Source organism: Zootermopsis nevadensis, unplaced genomic scaffold (assembly GCF_977971745.1).
Source record: "Zootermopsis nevadensis isolate Lab colony 2312 unplaced genomic scaffold, Znev_1.0 Znev_ptg000030l, whole genome shotgun sequence".
Classification (NCBI taxonomy): Eukaryota; Metazoa; Arthropoda; class Insecta; order Blattodea; family Termopsidae; genus Zootermopsis; species Zootermopsis nevadensis.
The window spans coordinates 5,223,056-5,247,824 of record NW_028259162.1 but is presented as its reverse complement, the minus strand read 5'-3'; the positions used below and the strand labels follow the sequence as shown (position 1 = coordinate 5,247,824).

The following is a 24,769-nucleotide window of genomic DNA, read 5'->3' as shown; positions in this document are numbered from 1 at the left end:
GTGACGTAAAGAACTACAACATCAGACATATTTAAGAAATAAAGAAAAGCGAAGGAAGTCTTACATCGATAAACGTAGAAAAACGTATTCAATAAGAACAGAAGGGGAAAAAAGCAGACAAAGATTTGTAAGGGTGGGGTTGGACGTAGAAAGTTGAGTGACCAAGAACAATTGGCCTCTGAACAGCGACGTAAAGAACTACAACATCAGACATATTTAAGAAATAAAGAAAAGCGAAAGAAGAATTACATCGATAAACGAGACCATATTAACGACATATGTAGAAAAACAGACGAAGATTAGCAAGGGTGGGATTGAGCGTAGAAAGTTGACTGACCAAGAACAGTGGGCCTCTGAACAGCGACGTAAAGAATTAAAATATCAGACCTACTTAACAAGTAAAGAAAGGCGAAGGGAGATTTGCATTGATAAACGCAGAAAAACTTATTCAACAAGAACAGAAGAGCAGAAGAAAACAAACGAAGACTTGATAGGGTGGGATTGGACGTAGAAAGTTGTCTGACTAAAAACAGTTGGCCTCTGAACAGCGACGTAAAGAACTAAAACATCAGACATACTTAAGAAATGAAGAAAAGCGAAAAACTTATTGAACAAGAACAGAAGAGCAGAAGAAAACAAACGAAGACTTGCAAGGGTGGGGTTGGACGTAGAAAGTTGTCTGACCAAAAACAGTTGGCTTCTGAACATCGATGTAAAGAACTAAGACATCAGATCTATGTAACAAATAAGGATAAGCGAAAGAAGACTTACATTGTTAAACGAGACCATATTAATAACACACGTAGAAAAACAGACGAAGATTTGCAAGGGTGGGGTTGGAAGTAGATAGTTGACTAACCAAGAACAGTTGGCCTCTGAAAAGCGACGTAAAGAACTAATCCATCAGACCTATTTAATAAATAAAGAAAAACGAAGGGAGAGTTACATTGATAAACATAGAAAAACGTATACAACAAGAACAGAAGAGAAAAAAGAAAAAGAAAAAACAGACGAAGATTAGCAATGGTGTTGCTGGACGTAGAAAGTTGACTGATCAAGAACAGATGGCCACTGAACAGCGACGTAGAGAACTAAAACATCAGAACTATTCAACAAAAAACAGAATAGAAAAAAAGAAGACTTGCAATTTTGGGGTTGGACGTAGATAGTTGACCAACCAAGAACTGTTGGCCTCTGATCAGCGACGTAAAGAAGTAAAATATCAGATTACAGGAAGCGCTCCGAAAGGATTAGCCATCGTTGTCGTCAAAAAATGACGTCATCAACAATATCACCTTATATTTGTTTATACACGGGGGTTAGTTTAGTGTCTTACACAAGATTTTAAAACGCAACCAACCCCCTTCGGGGGGTTGGTCAAGTGTTTAAACCCCCCATTCGGCGGGGGGGGGGTTAGTTTAGTTTCTTACTCAGGGGTTAAAACACTTGGATGAGACACTAAACTAACTCCCCTTTGGGACTAACCAAGGTTGGTTGCGTTTTACAAACTTGACCAATCCCCCCTAGGAGCTCCGAAAGGAGCGCCCTGCTCTAGTTGGCAAAATTTGATGCACACGCCATTCCGAAATCGCAGGAGGGTCGGTGTTGTAATGCACTACCAAAACGCCCGTAACTAAGAAACAAATGCTAATTCGATGATGCCGGCTGGCACACTGATTCACTATGAATGTAGGCCGCACCCCCTAGCGGCAGAAGCTCGTACTACATCCGGTTCGCCCTCTATTGACAGTCTTGAAACTTTCCGATCGTACCTCGTATAAAACAGTGACTATTTATTGACACACTGTACTGAAACTTCCAATAACCAGAATGCATTACACTAGAAATACATTTTTGATACAGGCAGCAAATTCTGATTACCATTCCTACAATAAATTTTGCATTTTTACTCCAAATGATATGTGAACAGTCTGAAAATCTCTTGGAAGAAAGGAGGGGGGGGCTAAATACCTATACTAAGTACAAAACTCGCTTCTCACAAAGTTTATTTTAAAGTATTGTAATATATCCCATTCACAACTGAAAGCACAAACATCCTACAGCACATCACTGTCGCATAATACATAAATAAGTAAACTGTACACCAACTTTCAAACCTACCATGAAGATAGATCAATTATATTTTAGTTGGCCACATATTCATTATTACTAATTACTCTATCACTAATCATTGAGCTTCCATGACAATATCAAAGTTGCACTGCTAATATTAATACATGTAGGAAATTTGGCTGGTTACATCCAATTCTAAATGTAACATGACCTATGAAGTCGACAACATGATACAGGAAGTACAATATCAACATCAGCATCATTAAATTTCAGCACTGTTCATATCTTGTGTTCTGATGAACTCATCTATACTTCTAAATATATTTTATATGAATGGAAACAAGAGTATTCATTCATAGTCCTCTAAACTATTTTGGAACATTAAGCTATTAGGTATATTTCAAAAAGTTCTACACATTATTAACTTGAAAGTTGATGAAAACTTGTATAACATAAACTGCAATTTATGTACAATATTTACCTTAGGTTTCACTTGAAAAGAAAACCATGTTCTTAAGAATCTGCCGATACAGTGCTACATTTAACTAAAAACACACTAATGCCAACTCTTCTTGAACTTTGCTCTACAATGCTGCTATCATACCTCTTCTAATTACCCTTACTCCTTCAAAATGTAAACTTTACTTGTGACACTTTAAATATTTTAAAGAACTTACTAATAACAACTAAAACCACAACACAATTTTTTAAGCTCCAGAATACTCTTGAAAGACACCTCATTCCTTTCAAATTAACAAGTACACACATATATACACTTGTATCAGGAAAAAAAGTTGCCAAAATACTTCCACTTTGTTACAGGACTAAACCCTGCAACACTTTCACACAAAGAGAGAATTGTAGAACACATGCAATTTCCAAATTGCCCTGTCTCACTGGTTAAAGAAGAACTTGTCCATATAACTACTGAAACACCACTTTTGTGTTTTCTGAGTTATTAAAGAGTAGTGTGGATATTTAAAAGAACTAAAAATGCAACACATGTTCCATATCCCTAACTTTAAATCAAAGACATCAATCAATCAATCTGAGTGATGTTTGTAGTGTTATTAACAGATTATAATACCTCCCACATACCCACTCCTCAAACATATATTTACCTTTTAACTGCCATAATTTTCAAGCACTACTAAGTCTTCCAAGACATATTCAGTGTGCATGCAAATGTTCACAAATATATAATTTAAGTTTTATCTTAGAATCTTTGGTGGGATTCCCTCAATTACATACTATTTCTTTAACTTTATGTTTGAATATTGCTGTACAATTCAAACCAAAAAGCATGAAAGCATACTGATTTCATGTAATGATGAAAACTCAATAACATTTAGGGGCACTTTAGGTAAGGTAAAGTCCTTGTGCCATCCCATGAAAGCATGTAGATGAGTGGTCCAACTTCATGTTCTGGGTGCTTTATACCCAGTACCTAACAGATAGACTGAGAGCCCCACAGAAAATCTGGATCTGATTTTGGGGGGGGGGGGAAAGGAGAGATCCCTGCTTATGGGGAGATTAAAACACTGGTTATCCCATCCCACTGCCAGTTACTATGCCGAGAAAACTATTCCAGCTCCGTCTTACCTTGGCAATAAGTTTAATCAGGATTGACACTGAAAAGTTGGGGGTTGTTTGATTATACAACCATAAATTAAATTGAAAGGAAGCCTCAAACAGAATTTCTTCATTACCACCCAGGTGTCACTACAGGTGTTGTGGCAAGAGGGAATGTAGTCAACATTCAGCAGCATAGTTCTCTTATTTTCAACACTCATTACCATAATTTTACAAAATTATATTAAAGCCATATAATAAAACGTTTCAATTGAATTGAATAATAGAACATGCTTAACATATGACTAAAAATTAAGAGTGCTCTTGATGAAGGGATGGATTATTCCAATCCGGTAACTGTCTATAGGCCTATACAAAAACGATAGGTTTGGTATAATTAATGTGTTACCTGCTTCTTATTGTAAGATAATGAACTTCACATTTTAAAACTAATTCACTTACACTAACAATTCTCATAAATTCTGACATAAAAGACAAAAATTATACTTTCAGTACACACAGTTACTAATAGAGTCCTATAAAAAAAAAAGGCTGCCTTTCAACATGAAGTTTAATTGATTTTTCTCTTACCCAAAGTGATACTAATGAAAGACAAAGAGAGAGACCACTTGAGTACTGATGAAATTTAATCTAAAGTCATTTTTTAAATGTTGTGGGGGATTTTCCATAAATGAAAATGTCACTGCCAAACAACAATAGTCCAAGTTTTAAAAACTAATCAAATTAAATATATATAATTACAGACCCATCCACCTGTATAAAAAGGAAAGTGACACACGATGATATATTGTCTATTCCTATACTGCTCTACCAACTTAACTGGACTTAAGAAACTAAATTACAACCCCTTACATTAACACAAGTTACGACATTTTGACCATACTAGTTTCTTCTGCTTGGAAAGAGCGAAGATAGCCGTTGTAATATAGGAGCACATATGGATAGCATTCACTTACTCCAACAATAATGTCATGACAAACAAAAAGGGTCTAGATCTAAATATGGACTCCAAAATAAAGAGAGGAGCCATATTTTTACAGCTACAGCCAATGTTGAAAAAGCTATTCAAGAAACATCTTTGAAATTTAACTCTCAAAATACATGGAGAGCACCAACATTTGCTGCTTTCTTAACCATGCTAATGTATTTGAAAAACCTATTCTAGGAATCCAACAAGATGGTGGGTGGTTGTAGATTGCACAGTAGCAGGGAATGTTAAATGTTGGCAGTTACACAAATCAATATCAACCAATCTTTAATATTTTGTGAAAATAGAATATATCAGATAGCTGTTTCATTTTAGTAGCACTTTACTGTTTTCAATAATGGAAGACCAAGGACCCAAGCAAGAGGCATGTTCATGGTTGTACCAAGATGCAAGCAGACAGCACATTACAATGCAAGTGGTCAAGTTCATGCCACAAAGGGACCACCTAGCTCAATCTTCTCTCACCCACAATCATGTCCGAATCCTAATACAGATCAATTTACAAACCCCAAGTAAGTCAGTTTTAAAATATGTTTTAAAAGGGAAACTAACTCTTATATCTTGTATCTAGCAACTGAATGAGTATGAATTCTGAACTCTAAGTTACTTCTAATTATCTTGTGTCATCACAAGTTATGCAACTTATAACCTGAATAAATACAATAAAATTCATAATATGATATCAGTCTGGAGTATAATATCAGATTTAAAAACAAAGACAAATTTTATTCTCTGCCATGACCAACATATTACAGCAGGAAAATTAAATGCCCTCAGTTGCACTCAACATCAAGTACAGTTTATAATGGGCATTTAAATGAACTATTCTGTATCCAGATACATCAAATTCAAATGATATGGAAAAGAGCTAACTAAATAATATGCAAAGTTCTACTGCAATATCAGCAAAATAACATACTTACAGACATCCACGAAAATTATTTAGGATATTTAAACAAACAGCTAAAAGACTGCAAAGAAAGACTTCTTCTGTGAACTGGAACTGATGGAATCTCTGAACAATTCAAAATAACTAAGTATAACCAAGAACAAAAAAAACATGATTACACTGAAGAAAACTTCACACAGAAGAATAAGAACAAACCCAGTGCACAAAATATTACAAGATTTTTCACCAGACAATGCAATGACATTTAACCAAAGGCTTTGCAACAACATAGTTTTAGTGCATACAAAATACTGTAATGTATGTACAATTGAAAATGAATGAAGTTGATAATAGGACATCTTTAAAATGTATTGAAAGAACTGAATATTGACCAAACAGTGTAAAAGCAAACCACTATTACATAAAAATCTGGTGACATCTTGAGATATCACATATCTCAACCAGCTGCTCTGTTGATCATTCACATATCGGTCTCATGATGTGAATGTGATGGTTTCAGGGCCTTGTGCTTCCTTTCAACATCAGGCTCATGATCACGCTTCTTTGCTCTTTCTTGTGGCAGCGAAACACTGCTGCTACCAGAACTACAACACATCATGACACCCACAATGTTAGGTCATTAACTGAAAGAAAAATACTTTGGCAATGGCAAATGTTGCTTGTCTGCACTAAGAACGAATTGCCACATTGCATTAAAATATCATATTTTATGAAGAAGAAAAAGGTAATGAAAGTGATATAGAAGAATCCAGACACAGCCATAATAAAAAAGTTTGAAAGACAGGATCTAACGCAGTCAGCAAGTGTACTTAGTTCTCAAAATCTCACAAAGTGCAATAATTATTAGCATAACACATAATATGAATCACACTGAGGCATACAATTTAGTGTAAAAAACATTCTGATTTCAAATATTTAGGTAAAGTTGTCCCTGATGCACAACTAAGCAACATGACAAGCAAATGTATGGGGGGGGGGGGAGGAGGTTAAGGTAAAAAAAAAAACAAGACATGGAAATGAGAGAGAAGATACTGGACTGTCCTAACAATTTCAGTAATGCAGCAGAAAATCTATCAAAGTACAGTTAAAACTATTTAAGAATTAAATATTTTCATTTTATTACTACTCTCAATGTACTTGCATTTATTCACAAATGTGTGCTTCTCTAAGCTCTAAATATTACAAAAGAAACATGCTGCTGTCTTATGATGGCCTTCACATTTATTCACAAACTTAACCACCACATGCAAGAAAATAATGAACCATGTGACCACTCTTTAAAAGAAAATAACATGATATAGTGAGAATGGCCAAGCACTGACAAAAGCAAATAGCAACTGATATTTTGATGCATGACTGCTAGGTCAATACTTATGGGGTTGGGGGGGACATTACCAAAAGCAACATGCATATTAAAGTATGGATTTGTGTGTGTATGGGATATTATGTAAATTTATAAAAATAGCATATCTGAAAGGAAAACAGCTGAGTTAAGTGGTTTAAAAAATGAATAGCTGTGAAACAGATAATTTGTATCAGCTTGCACAAACCACTTAATATACAGCTAAGCTTATTTCAACCAAAGACATTTTTAAGTTACTGGTAATTTCTTCCTTTCTTTTGTCGTGGTTGAGTGGGAGCATCAAACTCAAAGTTTTATGAATTTGTCCCAAAACAAAATTGTTCTATTAGAATTCTTTACAATACTGTGCAAGTTATTAAGACAAGACTGAAATGAGAACTGGCTCATTCATAAGTCAAACCACTGTGAAACTGCACTTACTCACACTGACAAAAGTTAACATTAATTGCAGTAACATGACATGAAGATTGCTAACTGCTTGAACTGACAAGTTACTACTAGCAAAAAATACACAAATGCAAGAAAATGTACGTGTACAGATCAGTTAACAAGGAGATGGTTAAGCAATACCAACCAGTTTAACAAAGACATAAGTTCAATAATGGAAAAATTTTAAATGTATTATCAAGAGGGGTATGGAAAACAATTTTATCTACTATTTGCTGCCTATGCATAAAAATTAACTATTTAAAATGCAACATAATAAATAATTTCTTCTGAGGGAAAAGATCTGAAAGATTGTTTCTGAATTAGCAAATCAAATGAAAAATGTACTATGCAAATCTATTCTGGTTACTGTGAAGCAATCTCTTGCACAACACAGATGAATATACATATCATAAATATCAGTTAAATGAGATGAGAGTTACCAACTAACAGTAATACCAGATTACTTACATCCAAGTGCCCTCCTAGTCTCTCGAGCCCATTACCAAACCTTTATCAATATTTCCTTCCGTACCTGTAAAAGTGACAAACACAAAACACATTCCCACCTTTTGTCCAGCAAGCACATTAGCTAAGAAAACAGATTAAGAGAACAGGAGTCAACTTTTAAAAATAAATACACCAATATAAATAAGAGAGCAGAATTAGAAGAAAATAAGATAGAAGACATCAGGCAATGGCAATGCTTTCCACTGACTCAAACATTGCAGCGAACAAGTCAAAACCTAGTCAGAATTCTGTAATTGGTCTCGCAGAATATAATAGCTTTATCTCATCATAAATGAAAAAATGTGACTGTTACTCTTGAATGTCTGTAGGATCAGGAAAGTACAAAGTATGGTAAGAAAAGAAAGGAGAAATGTTTATTATATATTTTATCCTCCTCTAGCACTGTTTCCATTTTATACATATTGTATATGTACCTGTCAAAAGTAAGCAGAACTATAATTTTCTCTTGACAATAACATTTATAAACATGAATGTCTTACATATCTTTAGCACTTGTATTTTAGCATACTTCTGCTCTGATCCTAGCAGATTAGCTAGTAGAAGTATCCTATAATTTACTACATTGGAAACAGTATCCACTTGAAAAAGTCCATTTTATTAAATCTGACCCCAAGGACAGTAGATCATCATTATGCTGCAACAGTTGGAGGAAAGTTACAACTAGTGTGTTACAAGTGAAAACATTGATCTATTTATACTAGGGAGAGGGTCTTGATCATATCCGCAGAATGAGGGTACACTGTAAAAGGAAGCCGAATTTTGGCAATTCATAAGCCAGTCTTAACAGAGCAACTAGCTATAATGCTGGATATTTTTTAACTTTTAGTTCACAAAATTTCAAGACTTCATATCTTTGCTTCACCTTGCACTAGTGACCTTTCCTACTTCAATGCAGTCAAGTCAGTAACTTTTCATCTCTTTCTTAGTCTTCCAAACAGAACATCACCTCTTCTGCAGTCTGATTTATTATCAAACTATTTATAATCATAAAAATGATTTAATTACATTACACCACTTTTCACCTTAAATTAAGCATTGTTAAAACGATTCTTTGCGGCAGAAGTATCTGTAGATAAGTCAAACTTTTTTCTTCAAAAATTACTTTATAGGAAATACAAGATAATGCGGATGTGTTGTAAATAAATGAGAAACAAATGTCCAGTATAACATTTTAACCCCCAAACTCAGTTAAGAAGATTACCTTCAGACATACCCACTACTACTAGTATAACTGACACATCAGCTTCATAAAGTTTAAAGCAATTACTGTTAACACTGGAAAGAAAACTTTAGATTTGGAGGTGAACCAAATACTTTAGAATTGCTGGGAGGAAGCAGTTGCCTGGAAGGGGCCACACCCCTAACAGTTAACCAAAGGGACAAAGATTGTCTTCAAAACTCCTTTCTATGTTCTTCCGGTATGAATTACTTCCAGATGTTTAAAGTGAAGCTTTTGCGGTGACTGAAGTTGATGAAAGACTCTCAGGCACAGGATATGGTTTATTCACCAGCCACCTGACGCAGCTTGTAGCCCTAGATGTGTTGCTGACTTACACTTACCTGCAGAAGGTGGAATGAACTTTTGTTAGGCCCTAAACCATCATTTCTTGCATACCAAAAGTGTTGTTATGATTGTTCCTCAACCAATCACATTTCTTTTTAATATTCTAGAGCGATTTGGGGCTTAAACCTTATGGACATAAGAAATGTACCAGCAGCAGAGGTGGGGTGGTGGAACTGATGAGTGGTATGAGTCGAAGTTGTTATTGTGAACACTGCAAAATTGATCCATCCTTTCCAAAAAAAAAAATAACCACCTAGATTGCTGCTTTCCCCCCCAAATGCTGTTCAGCCCATGACATGCCCAAAGGAAGGATGGTTATACTAGAGATGGGAGCAGACTGTTAACGCGCTCAGTGGGAAAATGTAAATCATCTTTCTCACTAATGCCATTATACTCCCCCCTTCCCCGAAAATGATTCACAATAAAAATGACAATTGAAACAAATTCTAGAAAACAAGAGTGCTCTTGGGCATGTCACTCATTTATTTAAATTTAACAAACATGTTTATACCAAAATGACATATATTGATAGAATAGAAAGCTTCAAAGAAAAAGTTCTTATTAAACAATTGATGGAAATTATATGCATAATCAATCATGAATTAATATACTGTTAGTTCCCACCACCAATTACTACTATTACCAAACCTAATTTGTTAATTACTACTACTTTGTCAATATAAGCTAAAAATCTAAAAACTACTCTAGATGTCTGTACATTTAATTTACATATGTTACATTCTATACATTGCAAAACTCAGACTAAAACATGTTTTAAGATCCTATGACTCATAATATTAATTCAATATGTGAAGTAAAAATTTACAACACAGATGATCACTGTCATAAACTTGTGCTACGGCACAATTTTTTAACATTATGAACATTCTTCCACATTGGCTGCAACACAATGTGTCAAACAACTTAAACATTTTCTTGAACTTTACATATAACAATCCAAATGCTTCCATTACTTTGGCTGAAGCAAAACATCTAAAACGTGCAAAATTTAGCAATATATGTCCAAGATTTACGATTTTTAGTGCCCACAAAAGTATTCAAATTAGGTTTCAACATTTAAATGCCTTCTGACATAAACGGCATGCCTAGTGAATCTGTTAACTTTCATATGCTCTTTTGACGTTATTGTTCATAAATACTGGTTTCAAAAAGCTATCATCTACTTTATCTGATGAACAATTCGAAGAAAGGTCAGTGGCAAGTGATTCTGAAGGAAGTTTGATAGATTCTGACTGATAGTAACAACGAAATTGACATTGCTTTTTTTGCACTGCTGTTGTAAATGATGATAGTGCCCATCAGGAATTCATCTGGGAAGGAGTCAAACAAAATTTCATGAGCAGTTTTGGTCTCCCAAGGTGCAGTGGAACAGGAGTGAAATTATGGACACCAAACTTCTTTATAGTATTTATAAAAATCCCATAGCTGTCGAACTGTTTAGTTCTGGCAGAAGTCAAATGAGATGCAAGACCACAGAAAATGCATGCTGTCTCATGCATGGGGGAAGGAAGGGGGTTCGGTGTGTGTGTGTGTGAAATGTCACGTTGGCTCTGCACTGAACATTTTGAGAATTACTGCACCTAACTCAAAATTCCCAGTGTTGAAGTCTGTGGGATCATTAAAACAATTCTGTATAGTATTCTGAATGTAATATTAAAATTTAGAAATAATTTCTAATAACTGAACTTGGACTATCAATCATTTACAAAAACTGTTACTCTCTTCTGGTTTATAAATTTCCCAGCGGAGTCATATTTAAATATATCACACTGATGAGCTTAGCACAGGGCACGTTTCAAATGGCAGTCTGAATTATCTACATGCCTTCTAAAATTACACTTACGAAGACAGCGAGTGGCATACAGCAAATGCCTACTGCCTGAACTTACATGATAAGAATTACAGTGAAACCTCTATCCATCGTTCCCGGAACTATCGTTTTCCCGGATGCATCGTCCGTTTTGTTCGGTCCCGAATACATCCCATATAAAATAATGTTACATTTTCCCGCTTCTATCGTTCCTCGAACTATCGTTTTATCGCATCGATCGTTCAAAAATCTTAGTCCCGGCCCACAATTTTCCCGCAATGATCGTTTCTGAGAATTTAAAATGCTGGGTTTAGAGATAAATTAATACCGAAAGACGCACAATGTTTTTGGAATAAACAGTAGCGGTAACCTGTTATGTCGCCCAACCAGCACAGATTCTTTTGGAATGAGGGGTCAGCGGTGCAGGGGTGATAGTTGGAGTGAATGGCGGTGCCCATTGTCAGAAATTTTACGATTTTAATTTGGGTGCACTCATATTTCGTTCCAGCGATGCCAGATGGCATGTGCAGTGTGAATTTCTTCACAAATGCTTTTATTATAAGTACAAAGGAAAGGCGAGCGAAACTTTTTCATTCTTCTGGTTCATATCGTGTCTTCTACAGCTACGTTTCGTTGAGTTCGGCAGTAATAGTACTTCCATTTTTCCTGTTATAGTCCGCGAAGGTTGAGGGAGCGGTGAGGAAGAGGGAGAAACGACGAATGCGAGCCCGAACTTTGCCGAGTTTTGCCGAAGCACACGCTGCATTGGCAAAAGTGAAGTCGTTCTTTAATGCACATATTAGTGAACGTGACGAAGAAAGCATTTTGAACGTGGAAAGGGCTCTGTTTGGCCTAAAACGTAAAGTTTCGTTTTTGGTAAAAAGAAGTAACTTTGAAAGAGAAACATTGTTCGTTTTTTTAAAATTTTAATGCTTTCCCGCATCTATCGTTTTCCCGCATTCATCGTTTTTATTTCCCACCCCCGCCAAAAACGATGCATCGAGGTTTCACTGTAGTTCGGACTTATACTCTGCTTTAGTACGTGACAGTTGTTAAATTTATGACAACAAAAAAATGTTACTATTAGCCATTTAAAACAGGTCTAAAGCATGCCTGAAGGCCAAGCTTTACTTTAAAAGGGCTACTCAAGTGACCAACATGTTTCATGAACTAATGCAGGTAAGCTAAAATCATGCCACCATCTGTCAGTTGGGCTGGCACAGTTCAATTCTTACCTCAAAGGAACTGGTGACGATCGATGACTTCTGCGATCATATGATGATGGTAAATAACTTCGTGATCTAAGACGAGAGCTATGTAAAACAAAATCAAATTGCTCCAGTGATTATGTAAGAAAGTCTGGTTAGAAAAAACTGGGAAAATAATTAGAAAAATAAACCAATTCAACTGAAAGAAATCATGCAAAGAATTCCACCATAATGCAAATATATAAAAAAGTCATTAAGATGCTTTACATAAAGAATCAATATCTCTTAATCAGTGGAAACTACCACAACCCTTCAAACCCAGCTTAGCTGCTAAAACAGTTAATATTTAGCTAACCTGCTCTCTCTTGGGAAAAAAGACTTACTGATAATTGTCTCTCCAAACACAACCATGAGTCTGCTGGGGAAATACCAAAAACTAACAATATCAAAAAGGCTGGAAATACAGTGACCTCTGGTTCCACTATAACACAAAAGTTTCAACATTCTCATGTAAGATGGATACAGTTTACAAAAGTATATATAATGTATATCATGCAATGAAGACATCTTGCATCATACAAAAACAGGTAATTAAAATGAAACTAACATGCTGGAATGACACCTCAACATTATATAATTGTAATCACCCACCTGTTTGAAGTAAAGGAGACCATGTTGCATCTTATCACTATACAATTCTACACTTACCTGGATGAGGAGGGAGGCAATGCCAGCTGGGGTTCACGGTGACGTCTGCCATGTCGATTTGAAGAGGAGTTAGGGGACGAATAACCAATTGCACCTACAGACTGCCTTGTCTTTTGCTCAAACTCTTTGTTAAAGTCTTCTGCTTCATCTGTGTGAAAAAGTGATACCACAGAAAAATCTTGTAATCAGGAACTTCAAAATTGAAGATTTCTGTCTTCTGGGTTGTTGCGCTGTGCAGTCTCGATATTAACCAACGTTTCAGAGGTCATACTGCCTCCGTCATCAGGGCAATGAATCGACATCCACAGAACTACATAGCGCAACAACCCTGAAGACAGAAATCTTCATACTAAGAATCGCCCTGATGACAGAGGCAGTATGACCTCTGAAATGTTGTTAAACATCGACTAGACTACACAGCGCAACAACTCAGAAGACAGAAATCTTCATACTCACCACTGTGAAAACCTCAAATCTTACAACTTCAAACTTGTTAATTTTACTATGTTAAAAAGATTTGTTTATACATTAACAAGTGTTTTATGTACTATATTAGCACATTTGCGCAAGGCTGATATATGCTTGTTTACTGATCATGCAGGTCATTTTCAGTAAGGCAGTAACAATGTTGAACTCCACAAAATAATCACAAACAAATTGTGATACCAACACAGGAAATTTTTTTATTTGAACTTAACCATGGTACTTAGGACACTTAAGTAAGATGATCAGAAGTCTGAAAAAGTAAATATCTTTAAATTTAATTAAACCTCTTCCCACTGACACAAAATATAATGACTGATTTAACAACTAATATTTTTACTACTCATAGCTAACCTTCATCAAGGTTGATGAACTCTTGACGTTCTTCACGATCACCAGAATGGAGATTTTGCTCACGCTCCAGTACATGTGCTCTTTCACCAATGTGATGACCAATGGCTATCTTTTTCATGCCAGAACGTGAGTCACAAACAGCCTTCTTTGTTTCTTTCACGCCCCCTGGAGCTGTCCTTGTTGATGCTGAAGCTTGGTATACCTAGCGAGGATTAAATTAGAAGTTATTGAGGTGCTAAGCAGCACACTATGAAGGTGTAAGGCGGAAAGAGAATGCTTAATGTACTCTAATTCCAGGCAACATATACGAGGTGCGATCGGAAAGTTTCAAGACTGTGTCAATAGAGGGCGAACCGGATGTAGTATGAGCTTCTGCCGCTAGCGGGTGCGGCCTACATTCATAGTGAATCAGTGTGCCAGCCGGCATCATCGAATTAGCATTTGTTTCTTAGTTACGGGCGTTTTGGTAGTGCATTACACCGACCCTCCTGCGATTTCGGAATGGCGTGTGCATCAAATTTTGCCAAAGACTCGCCAAAACGGCTACGGAAACCTATGAAATGCTAAAGCAAGCATTTGGGGAGTCCGCAATGGGTCGTGCACAAACTTTTGTGTGGCATTCACGTTTTAAAAATGTCTCCTCCTCTGTCGATGATGACGAGCGTTCTGGACGACCATCTTCGAGCACAACGCCCGAAAATGTTACGAAGATTCGGCAGGCCATTCACGAAGATCGACGTCGTACCATCAACGACTTGTGCGACATTGTTGGGATAGGCTATGGGACCTGTCAGCTGATTCTAAAGAAAGAACTCCACATGCAACGCGCCAGCGCACACCGCCCTCAAAGTTCGGCAGTTTTGGCCTCAAACACCATGGCCGTCATCCCGCACCCTCCTTATTCGCTGTGTGACTTCTTCCTCTTCCCAAAGATGAAAATTCAGCTAAAGGAAAGGAGATTTGAGACGACAGAAGAGATTCAGTCAGAATCGCAGATGGTGCTTGACAGGCTGACAAAGAAAGATTTCCAGGGATGCTTCCAGGCTTGGCAGTGGCGCTGGGATCGTTGTGTTCACTCCCAGGGGAACTACTTCGAGGGTGATGGATGAATTTAATACCTGAGATAAGTGTACGGGTTTTTATAGGCGCAGTCTTGAAACTTTCCGATCGCACCTCATATGAAGGTGGGCAGTTTCATACCCAATCAAATGCTGTCAAATCCACGACACAGGAGACTTGAAATTATAAAAATGTATAATTTTATCTTCCTCATAACAGGAGATTTCAGATTTAAAATTAAAAACTGGACACATTGTACCAACTACCTACACCACAGAAACTAAATATTGTAGTTTATGACAGATGAAAAACACCCATTAACCATGTATATGATCACAAAACTGCTGGAAAATGAAAGAAATGCTACTTAAATGTACAAATTCAAAACTAATGCAGGCCTGGCACATGAAAAGGCAACTTTTTTGAGTATAATAAGACTTGACATCATACCAAAGCTAATTTGCAAATATACTTTATCTTCATTTCTAAAACCCTTCTCTGACAAAAAGCATGTACCTGTGGTCTTCCGTCTGGTCCACTTGTCATGGTCATCACCGTGCTACTGCTGAAGGAGTGACAATTAGAGTTCCCCATCAGGTCCTGTAACAGAACACCATTCCATGCACATTAAAGTAAGTATCTGCCAGAATTCTACACAATCTTAGAATCTATACATTATGGTAAACCCCCAATTTAACAGATTAATTGGGAGAGGGGGTGCATGGTAACGCTGTCCATCAAATTGCAGTTGCTTTTATGATGCCAGGAATGAACAGTACTTACAATATTTTCAAATGTTCTGTTAATGCCCGGGAAGCCAAAGCTCATGAGATCTGTTCGTGGTCTATCAATCATACGTGAGGATCCAAGAGGGGAAGCAATGGCTGGTGTCCCCATCCCAAACATGCCGAAAGAGTTTGAAAACATGGTGTTCATCATATCATTCATCTGATGCATGGAGCGTAACTGAGATCTGAAATAGATAAGATTATGCATAATGACACCATAAATTATTACTCCACTAACACTTCTTCTTATTCTTCTTCTGTGGCTCTCTGGTCCATGGCCTCCTCAATTTTCCTCTTCCATTCTTACTTTATTAAATTTTAATTTTACCATGTATTTATAAAGCCACAAAACAAGGATTCCATTATATGCAGAGAGAAAGAAGAGGTACTAGCCATCCAAAGAAAGAGGTGGCACACTATAGATAAAACAAAGACTTATAAATGCCAACTTCTGGCAGTGAAGATGTTAATGTTGGTCTTCAGGCTGCTACAATATGTGGACTTGTAGGTAGGTACCAAAGTTTTAAAGGAATGTACTGCCTCCATTTTCAGTACATTACAGTTACAACCCAGAAGACCAAAACTTGGCAGATTTCCTATCCCCAGAAGTGAAAATGAAGATGAACAGTTTTAAAACATGAAGGCAAAGAGACTTCTTCTCAACAAACTTAAATCCCTTCTATTTGCTGTGCTATATAAAAACAAACTAAGCCTGTTATTACTGATAATATAAAAACCAGTGTTTTAAATATAATGACCATACATGTTAATTTTCAGTACATTCCTCCAAAACAACAATATCTGAGCTAAGCAACAACACTTAATGGTTGAGACCATGTGGGAAATACAGGTGTAGATGGATAGATATTGGAACATAACTTCAAAAAATATAGTGTGAAAGCAGGAATTGAACTGAAGCAGCTCAGGAATCGGGCCAATGGCAAGCTTTTATGAAGGTAATTAACTGTAAAGGTAAATTTTAAATGTGATAATTATTCAAACTAATTCAAAGTTTTGTTGAGGAGGGAAGACATCAGAGTTATTCTGCGGCTAGTGTCATAATACACACAGAACAGAATATAATTTATTTACATTCCAACATGAATCTTTATTTCATTATAAAATTTAACTAGACAGAGTAAAATAAAAGGGAAAGAAATTAGAAAATTTAGAATGTAGAAGTGGGATAGAGGGGGGAAAAAACACCCAGAAAAAATGAAAGGCAAAGGTGAGTTCAATGACCTTACCAGACAACAAAACCCCATCACTGATGACAACAGGTAGTGTGGTATGGTCTGTTCCCATTAAAATGTAGAACAAACTGTACCTGTCCTGTGACCTTGATTTCACCAAAGCAATGAATCTCAATCACCTTTACTTGTAATCATTAATTAAACAACATGCTCATATCCACACAAGTCAAAATCAGTTTCATATATCCTTGTTTAATACATTGCCCTTGTCCACTTATCAAGGTTAGGTTAGAATACCATAGATTAAAACTGCACACCACAGCGCAATATGGCAGAGATTTGAACAGGATTACAGATTTTGATTGTACTTCTGCAAGGTAGCCTACACAAGATTGTAAGCATAGACAGTACATAGAGTAGACAAAGCATATACACTATACACAACTTTGTATGTTAAATGCACTTGTTTTTAAGTTCTTAATCTTATCATCTGCAAATAACCATCTAGGTTAAAACATGTTATGCATAATAAAAATCAACAATTATTTAATAATAATGCTGATATTTTACTAATACTTTCACGCTGGACGTGACAATACTGATACTAATAGCTATATACTGCAACACGAATATATCTTATAGCCTTTATTACTGATTGTAGGAAAATGGAAAATACGAGGTTGGGGTGATGTCCAACAAATTAATGTTCATACCTAATTTCAAAAGAGTCCAAAAATTTAAAGGTGTGCGTGTGGGTTTTTTGTTTTTGAGAGAGCGAGAGAGAGAGATGCATGCATGCATACACAATGTTCTTTCCTTAAGAAGAGAAAGTCAGCTGAAAACCAGAATAATTTTCTGCTGAAATGGACATGCACACAGACATAAAGAACAGTTGGCTATAAATCACAATCAACCTGAAATGGTTGTCTTTCCATACAGGCTTCAGTGCCATGTAGTCTGGTAAAATTCTACCAACATTCCAGCCTCCATCATTAGAGTGATTACCAGTCTACACAGGCGCTACAACCAAGAAGACAACGATCTTCATACTCAGCACCATGAGAATCTCAAATTCTACCAGAATCAATTCATTAACCTTTGCTGTATGGAATCATGGGAGTTAACTACATGCTACGGGACTGCCAGCCAGATACTGACGTAAGTATTAACAGTTTAGCAATATGTTACTGTGATGAACAGCCACTGGACCACATCTAAGCCATGACACATAGCTGATGAAGTTCAATTCCCAAGAAACATGAGTTAAAATGGCTCATAAATTGATAAATTACACTAATTTCATAACATGAATCTGAACCAAACCAATATTTCTACTTCAAAGCCTGATGTTGCTCATGGTTTGTGATGCACAGTATTCCTGTAGATGGTTACATAAGTGTTAGAGAAACATTTTCCTTCCATATTCAGGATTGAAGACATGTTCCTTCAAAACATTCGTAACCACCTACATGACTACATGGTGTCATCACAACTTTACTGCTATGAAAACATCAAAACTCAAATGTCAAAAACTGATGTCAGCAACCCTCCAGATGTAGACATTGTCACCTGATCAACTGCCCACAATTACTTGTCATCAAAGTCATAAAGGAAATCTCTAACAATTACCTACATACACAATGGATTAATATTAAACTTCTTTACAGGTCTTACATATGCTTAAAAATGCTTGTATTATTGTGTTTCTTTATGATTAGTGTGATCTAACAACTTTTAATTGCTTCACTTTTCTCCCTTTTACATAATTAGTTTTGCAAAGTGACTAATTTTTGTGCTTGCTTATGTCAAGATACAATATACTTAAATCAACAAGAAGTTCAGAAGGAAAAACAAAACAATGTTACCAATTACTAGGGCATTTTAAGCAACGTTGTGTTGTCTGTCTAGTTAATTTTCCTTCTACAAGTACATCATTACCTTGGGTAAGTTCTTTATTACTATTAGTTTGCTACAATGTGAAAAAGCAGAAATACCACTAACTAGCTGACAGCTTTTACACAAATCCCTAACAGCCAAAATGTAATTGTTTTGGAGGAAAAATATACTGTACATTATGTGGAAGAATACTATAAAGGAAACAACTAAACATTAAGTTAAATAAATGTGACTTTGAAAAAACTTCCTGCATTATGAACTATGAACAGTAGACTTGAAACTGGAAAAGCACTTCTCAGCATTATAAAATAAATGATAGACAAAGAAAACATTCCAATTATAAAGTAGCCTAGATGAGATTACAGTAAATACACACTCAGTGGAAATAATTTCATTAAACCAACTGCTGAATGTGGCTTCAATTATAAAAATCTGTCATGTCTGCTGCTTTAGACATGGCAAATAAAGCATGACATATTGTGAACATGTTTGCTCCGATTTACTAAATATCCGCAAATGAATCAAAGCTTCGAGAACATTTCCACGCCTCTGGTAGTTTCTGTATCGACGTGTCTATGACGTATGTCTTAACAAATTAAAAAAAGTGAATATCCAGCATCACGTTACAATCATAATAAATAAAATTACAACATATCGTAAGGGTTAAATCTCTAATAAACAGAACTCAACATTTCTCTACCTTGGGCTACTTCGCTGACTACTCACCCAAAAAATGGATCATCTTCAAAATCACCCATTAGTGAGCCAAACATCGACATACTTTCTCTAAAAATTCACCTTCTCTACTATCCAATATTACACTGTAAAATGCAACAGAATCAGGTACTACAACGGTTTTACTGCACAACCCTTCCGTACAACCGTTGATAAAGAACAACGTCCGTAAAGTACAACAACGCAAAATGGAGATTTCTCGATTTCCTAAAACAACGTCCAATGTTGCCACACGTCTCCTCAGAAATGGACGTTGCCATGTACACAACATGGCCTATTTCACGTGACTTGATAATACTTCAAAACCAGTGTCACCAACATTGACATTTAATTAGAATTTTAACGAGGTAATCATTGACACTTATTGCAGATACACATATGAGTTTCGTTTGTTGCAATAATAAAATGATAAGATAAAAGATTAACTGTTAAGAGTTTTAATTGTACAAAGAAATACAGTAATTGAATTTTGGTGGATTAATAGTTCTGTCACCTTCATTTGTTTTACACATTAGAAACACGTCACCATCGTTTCCCGCAAAAACAAAATTTTAGTCAATAAAATGTTTATTATTAACTTTGAGGTTCGGAAAGAAAGTAATAAGATATACTTCAGTAAGCCTAACATTAGTAACTTACATTTTTAAAGACAGTAACTGTCGTCCTTTTACAGTACGATTCTATCAGTTTTGTCATGCTGTTCTAACCTCCTAGCGAAGGAGTTGTGGGCTGGAATGAAAAAAAAACACTGCAGTTTGGTGATTAGATAAAAGGTAATGCTAAAATGAATATCCTACCACATCCTATGCCGTATTTGAATATTACGTAATGTAGTAGACCAGCTATTTTAAGCATGTAGTGTACAATTACGTGTCCATAGAGCAGTTGAGTGACTCAGCTTCTCAGGTATGACCCTGCTCCGTAGTTATTTAATGTACATGAACTCATTTTAAAAGTAACCTGATTCCTTTTTTTAAAGGTGCCTGCTTGGATTGCAATGGGAAACGGAGAAGCAAATAATGTGCAGAAAGACAGCACTACGGTGAATGACAAGCCACAGTTGATGAAACTCTCTTCCTATGTCTTGGCTCTGCGACCATGGTCCCTCAGTGCATCCCTCATGCCAACTCTTTTAGGCTCTGCCATAGCTTATAAATGTAGTAGTAATGTAAGTGACTTCAGCTGGCTTATATTGCTGTTTACATTGTTCACTGTGGTGTCTGTGCATGGTGCTGGAAATGTAGTCAATACTTACTTTGACTATATAAAAGGAATAGATGGCAGGAAAAGTGATGACCGTACTCTTGTGGACCATATTCTTTCCAAGGATGAAGTTGCAACACTTGGTGCTATGTTGTATGCTGCTGGCTGTTTGGGGTTCATATTTTTAGTGGGCATATCTCCAGCCAAGATGGAGCATCTAGCTCTTGTGTATTTTGGTGGGCTGTCCAGCTCTTTTCTGTATACAGGTGGAATTGGACTGAAGTATATTGCATTGGGAGATGTGTTGATATTAATAATCTTTGGACCAATATCAGTCCTTTTTGCTTTCATGTCTCAGACTGGTCATGTGGAATGGGCAACTATTTACTATGCCATTCCTCTAGCACTGAACACGGAGGCCATTCTGCATAGTAACAATACACGTGACATGGAGAGTGATCGTCATGCAGGCATCGTCACATTGGCTATCCTCATTGGCCACACAGCATCACACGTCCTGTATGCATTCCTTCTTTTTACACCATATATCCTTTTTGTTGTCCTCGGTGTCCGTCACACTGTGTGGTTGCTGTTGCCCCTTATCACTCTGCCTGCTGCCTTCCGCATTGAAAAGCAGTTTCGCCGCTCTGATACAATTCAGAAAGTACCTAAGCAAACTGCAAAGCTGAACTTATTCTTTGGTTTTCTGTATGTTCTTGCCTGTAGTCTTGCTGATACAGAACAACTTCCATTTATTCATTAAAGAGGTGGACAAATCTGTATTGACAGCTGGAATAATATTTATCAGCAAAACTCCGGAAGGACAAAGTTTTTAAATTATGCCTAATGTTGATGGCTGACATGGCCAGCACAAAGATATGAACTGCATACAGATGAATTAAATCTATCTGAATTACCTGCTGTACAGTTATGTACCATTATCTTTGTTTCATGTCATGACAATAACACTTATTCCTGCACCTAGTTGAGGCATTTATAATGAATTACATTTTATTAAACAATTACAGTCAGGATGTTTTAGAACAGAGTTGCTGTCCATTACTGCAGGCAATTAAAGTTTAATCATGGTTGTCTCACACCACATACATCATACATTAGAATGCTGTATAAAACATTTTTTTAAATAATACATAATGTGGCTGAAGTGGATCTTATGACTAGGTCATACATAGAACCATTTCAGAATAGTTTTTTGTCTGTAGGATATGTGCTCTAAAGAAATGGGTATAAAGCAGTGAGTGTGTTGTGTGTGGTTAATGACTGTAGAAATAATTGTGGTCATATACAGGATACTGATTTACAGTATTAGAAGAGTAGCTAACCTGCATTTTGGGCCCACTCTTCACTATGTGTAACATCTGTTCAAAATTAGTGGATTTATAAATACACCAAGTTTATTTTCCCTCATTTCATGTGGATTATACATTACATATGTGATAATAATAATAATATGTCATTATTGGTCTTCTGGGTTGTGACACCATGGTACATTCCTCCAAAACATTTGTAACCACTGGCAAGACTACATGACCCAGAAGACTGCTGACAAGTTCACTGTATTGAGAATCTCAAATCTTATTAATGTGATGTTTTAGTGTTTAACATGAGTATTGGAGGAAACAACATGAATTATTCACTATAACTCATATTTGAGCTGTTCTGACAGTAATGGTTTTCATCTGCAAGTATTCATACTTATTCCATGCAGTCACACAGCTTTCCCTACTTTTGGTTTTCCTAGAATAATGGCTGAGGAATGTTGGTACTCATAGGGTCTTAGTATGTTCAATGGTCTTCTGATATGTGATGTCAGTATACTTTTACCCAGAAGTTGGAGGTGATAAATTGATCTGAAATGATGGTAACCATGTAGAAGATTACAAGTCGCACAACCCAGGAAACAAAAGCTGACCTCTTCACTGCTGAGAGAACCCTCATATCTCTTAGTGTATTGTCTGTGCACAGAAAATGGATGGTCTCAAACCATTGAGTAGAACAATAGTCTTGCTTGCCAGTAAAAGAATGTATCAGTGGTTGAGACCAGTGTTCAGTTATGCTTTGTCTTATCAGTCTATGATTAATGTTTATATACTTATAAACAGTACCTCAGCCAAACAAGTTTTTAAACTGCAGCTGAAATAATTTCACAATCTATCAAATTAATATTGGTGAAAGTAAAATAAGTTATGTAACTGTATATCTTACACAAATTAATTTTATACCTACATCTGGCTGGTAGCTAAAATTGTATTTATCATCAGTATATTTCTTGCAAAGTACTTACTGGTATGGAGGCCACTGCCAGTTATTCTGTATCTGGTGTAGTGACAGACTTTGATATAATTTAGATAAGATAATTTTCATTGTAATTTGGTATGCATGCTTTCTTGTCAAGCTTTGGTTGTGAAGATAAAGCAGCAAATGGAATATTGTCTTACATAATCAATACAATTATATTACAATGATGTATGTTTTGTATCAGTTGTAATTATGTCTCATGTTAACAAATGTGAAAATGAGCTTCCTATGTATACATGATGTAAAAATTCATATACTTTGCATATTTCATATCAGAAATTTCAGTGTACTATAATTACTCATTGTATTTTAATTTACAAAACTTTCAGTTCAGTTTCTCTAACTTATTTATAACAGGATGTTATATACGAAATAAAGTCTTTCTGTAAGAAATTTTGTAAGTACTTATCCAATCAATCATATTTATAAACCTGGTGAGGGATAGAAGTAGTTTACTATATAGTTTGTTCCTAAAATTCCCTTGAGAAAAACTTATGGATACTGCATATGCATATTTTTCTACTACAAAAAAGAGAATTGGGATGTTTCATAAAACTAAACCAAAAGTTCTTACAAACTTTTATCAATGGCATTCCATTGTGTGCATAGCATGTTTAGTTTTAAGGAGAGAAGTATGTTAGAAAGTTAAAAGACTTCTGACTAGTTCAAGGGCACCAACCTTACAACAGTGGCTGGGAGGACATGCAACAGTGATCAGATATCGATGTATATTCTTAATCAAGAATACATGAAATGTGATTTGCAATTCAGTTGTCATAAAAATACATCTAAAGGACTATTTGGGGCATTCTATATATGAGGATAATTATTACTTCTAGTCAGTTTTAAGAACTCATTTGCTATGTTTATAAACAAGGTATAATTAAAGTTTACATTAAAAACAAATTTTTAATTTTTTTTTAAAGTAACATTTCTGCTAGTTTTCCTTCTTGTGTTTGTCAAATAGTAATGTACTGTTGTGGCATATTGCTACAAAAATACAAATTTTGTCTTGAAATTAGAGGATGTTGGTTTGTTTCTATTTAGGATTTGAGGTTTTCACAGCAGTGTGTCTGAAGATTGCTGTTTTCTGGGTTGTTGTGCTGTGTAGTCGTCAGAGTTTCTATTTGCTGCTTTTTATAGTTACTTGCTGTTACACACTTACAGTGGTTATTTAATGAAACTGCATCAACTACAGATTGAATGAGACAGAAGAATGATCTTAAAAAGTAAGTAAAGATGTATTTGCATAACAGGTACTTTTGAGAATAAGCTTCCAGCAACCAATGAAGACTGGAAAAACCCTAGGTAGGGTGGTAGATTCTTCAGCTAAGATACTAAACAAGCTGTCTTCAGGCTTCAACCTAGTTAGAGTATATGTCAGACATAATACCAACTAAGTGACTGCAGTATTAGAATCAAAAGATTCAGCATCACTAACATCAGTACCTGCTATCAGGCATGATCCTGAGTTAGTCCCATTCATCTCCAGTTCTGACCTGTTTTCCCAAGAAACAACCAAGTCACCACTTCCCCACAGGCTT

At 35.9% G+C, this 24,769-nt stretch overlaps 2 protein-coding genes across 8 annotated transcripts; one reads left to right on the top strand and one right to left on the bottom strand.

Annotated features, from left to right (window-relative positions):
* Positions 1-1,989: 1,989 nt before the first annotated feature.
* Positions 1,990-20,469, bottom strand: Mlf (myeloid leukemia factor). Of its 6 annotated transcripts, XM_022085774.2 has the most exons (8): positions 19,695-19,911; positions 15,875-16,064; positions 15,608-15,691; positions 14,033-14,234; positions 13,196-13,343; positions 12,515-12,592; positions 7,825-7,888; positions 1,990-6,148 (listed from the first exon to the last, which is right to left on the bottom strand). In XM_022085774.2, the coding sequence occupies exons 1-7, from the start codon at positions 19,745-19,747 to the stop codon at positions 7,870-7,872; spliced, it is 774 nt and encodes a 257-aa protein (XP_021941466.1). In that variant the 5' UTR covers positions 19,748-19,911; the 3' UTR covers positions 1,990-6,148; positions 7,825-7,869. The 6 variants fall into 6 exon arrangements, with proteins under 6 accessions (XP_021941466.1, XP_021941464.1, XP_021941461.1 ...); XM_022085772.2 differs by lacking the exons at positions 7,825-7,888; positions 19,695-19,911 and adding an exon at positions 20,343-20,469; XM_022085769.2 differs by lacking the exon at positions 7,825-7,888 and having other exon boundaries at positions 19,695-19,914.
* heix (UbiA prenyltransferase domain-containing heix) lies at positions 20,377-23,618 on the top strand. 2 transcript variants are annotated; one of them, XM_022085767.2, is made up of 2 exons: positions 20,377-20,476; positions 20,683-23,618. In XM_022085767.2, exon 2 carries the CDS (start codon positions 20,701-20,703, stop codon positions 21,667-21,669), a length of 969 nt encoding a protein of 322 aa, XP_021941459.1. In that variant the 5' UTR covers positions 20,377-20,476; positions 20,683-20,700; the 3' UTR covers positions 21,670-23,618. The 2 variants fall into 2 exon arrangements, with proteins under 2 accessions (XP_021941459.1, XP_021941460.1); XM_022085768.2 differs by lacking the exon at positions 20,377-20,476 and adding an exon at positions 20,504-20,609.
* The last annotated feature ends 1,151 nt before the right edge of the window (positions 23,619-24,769 follow it).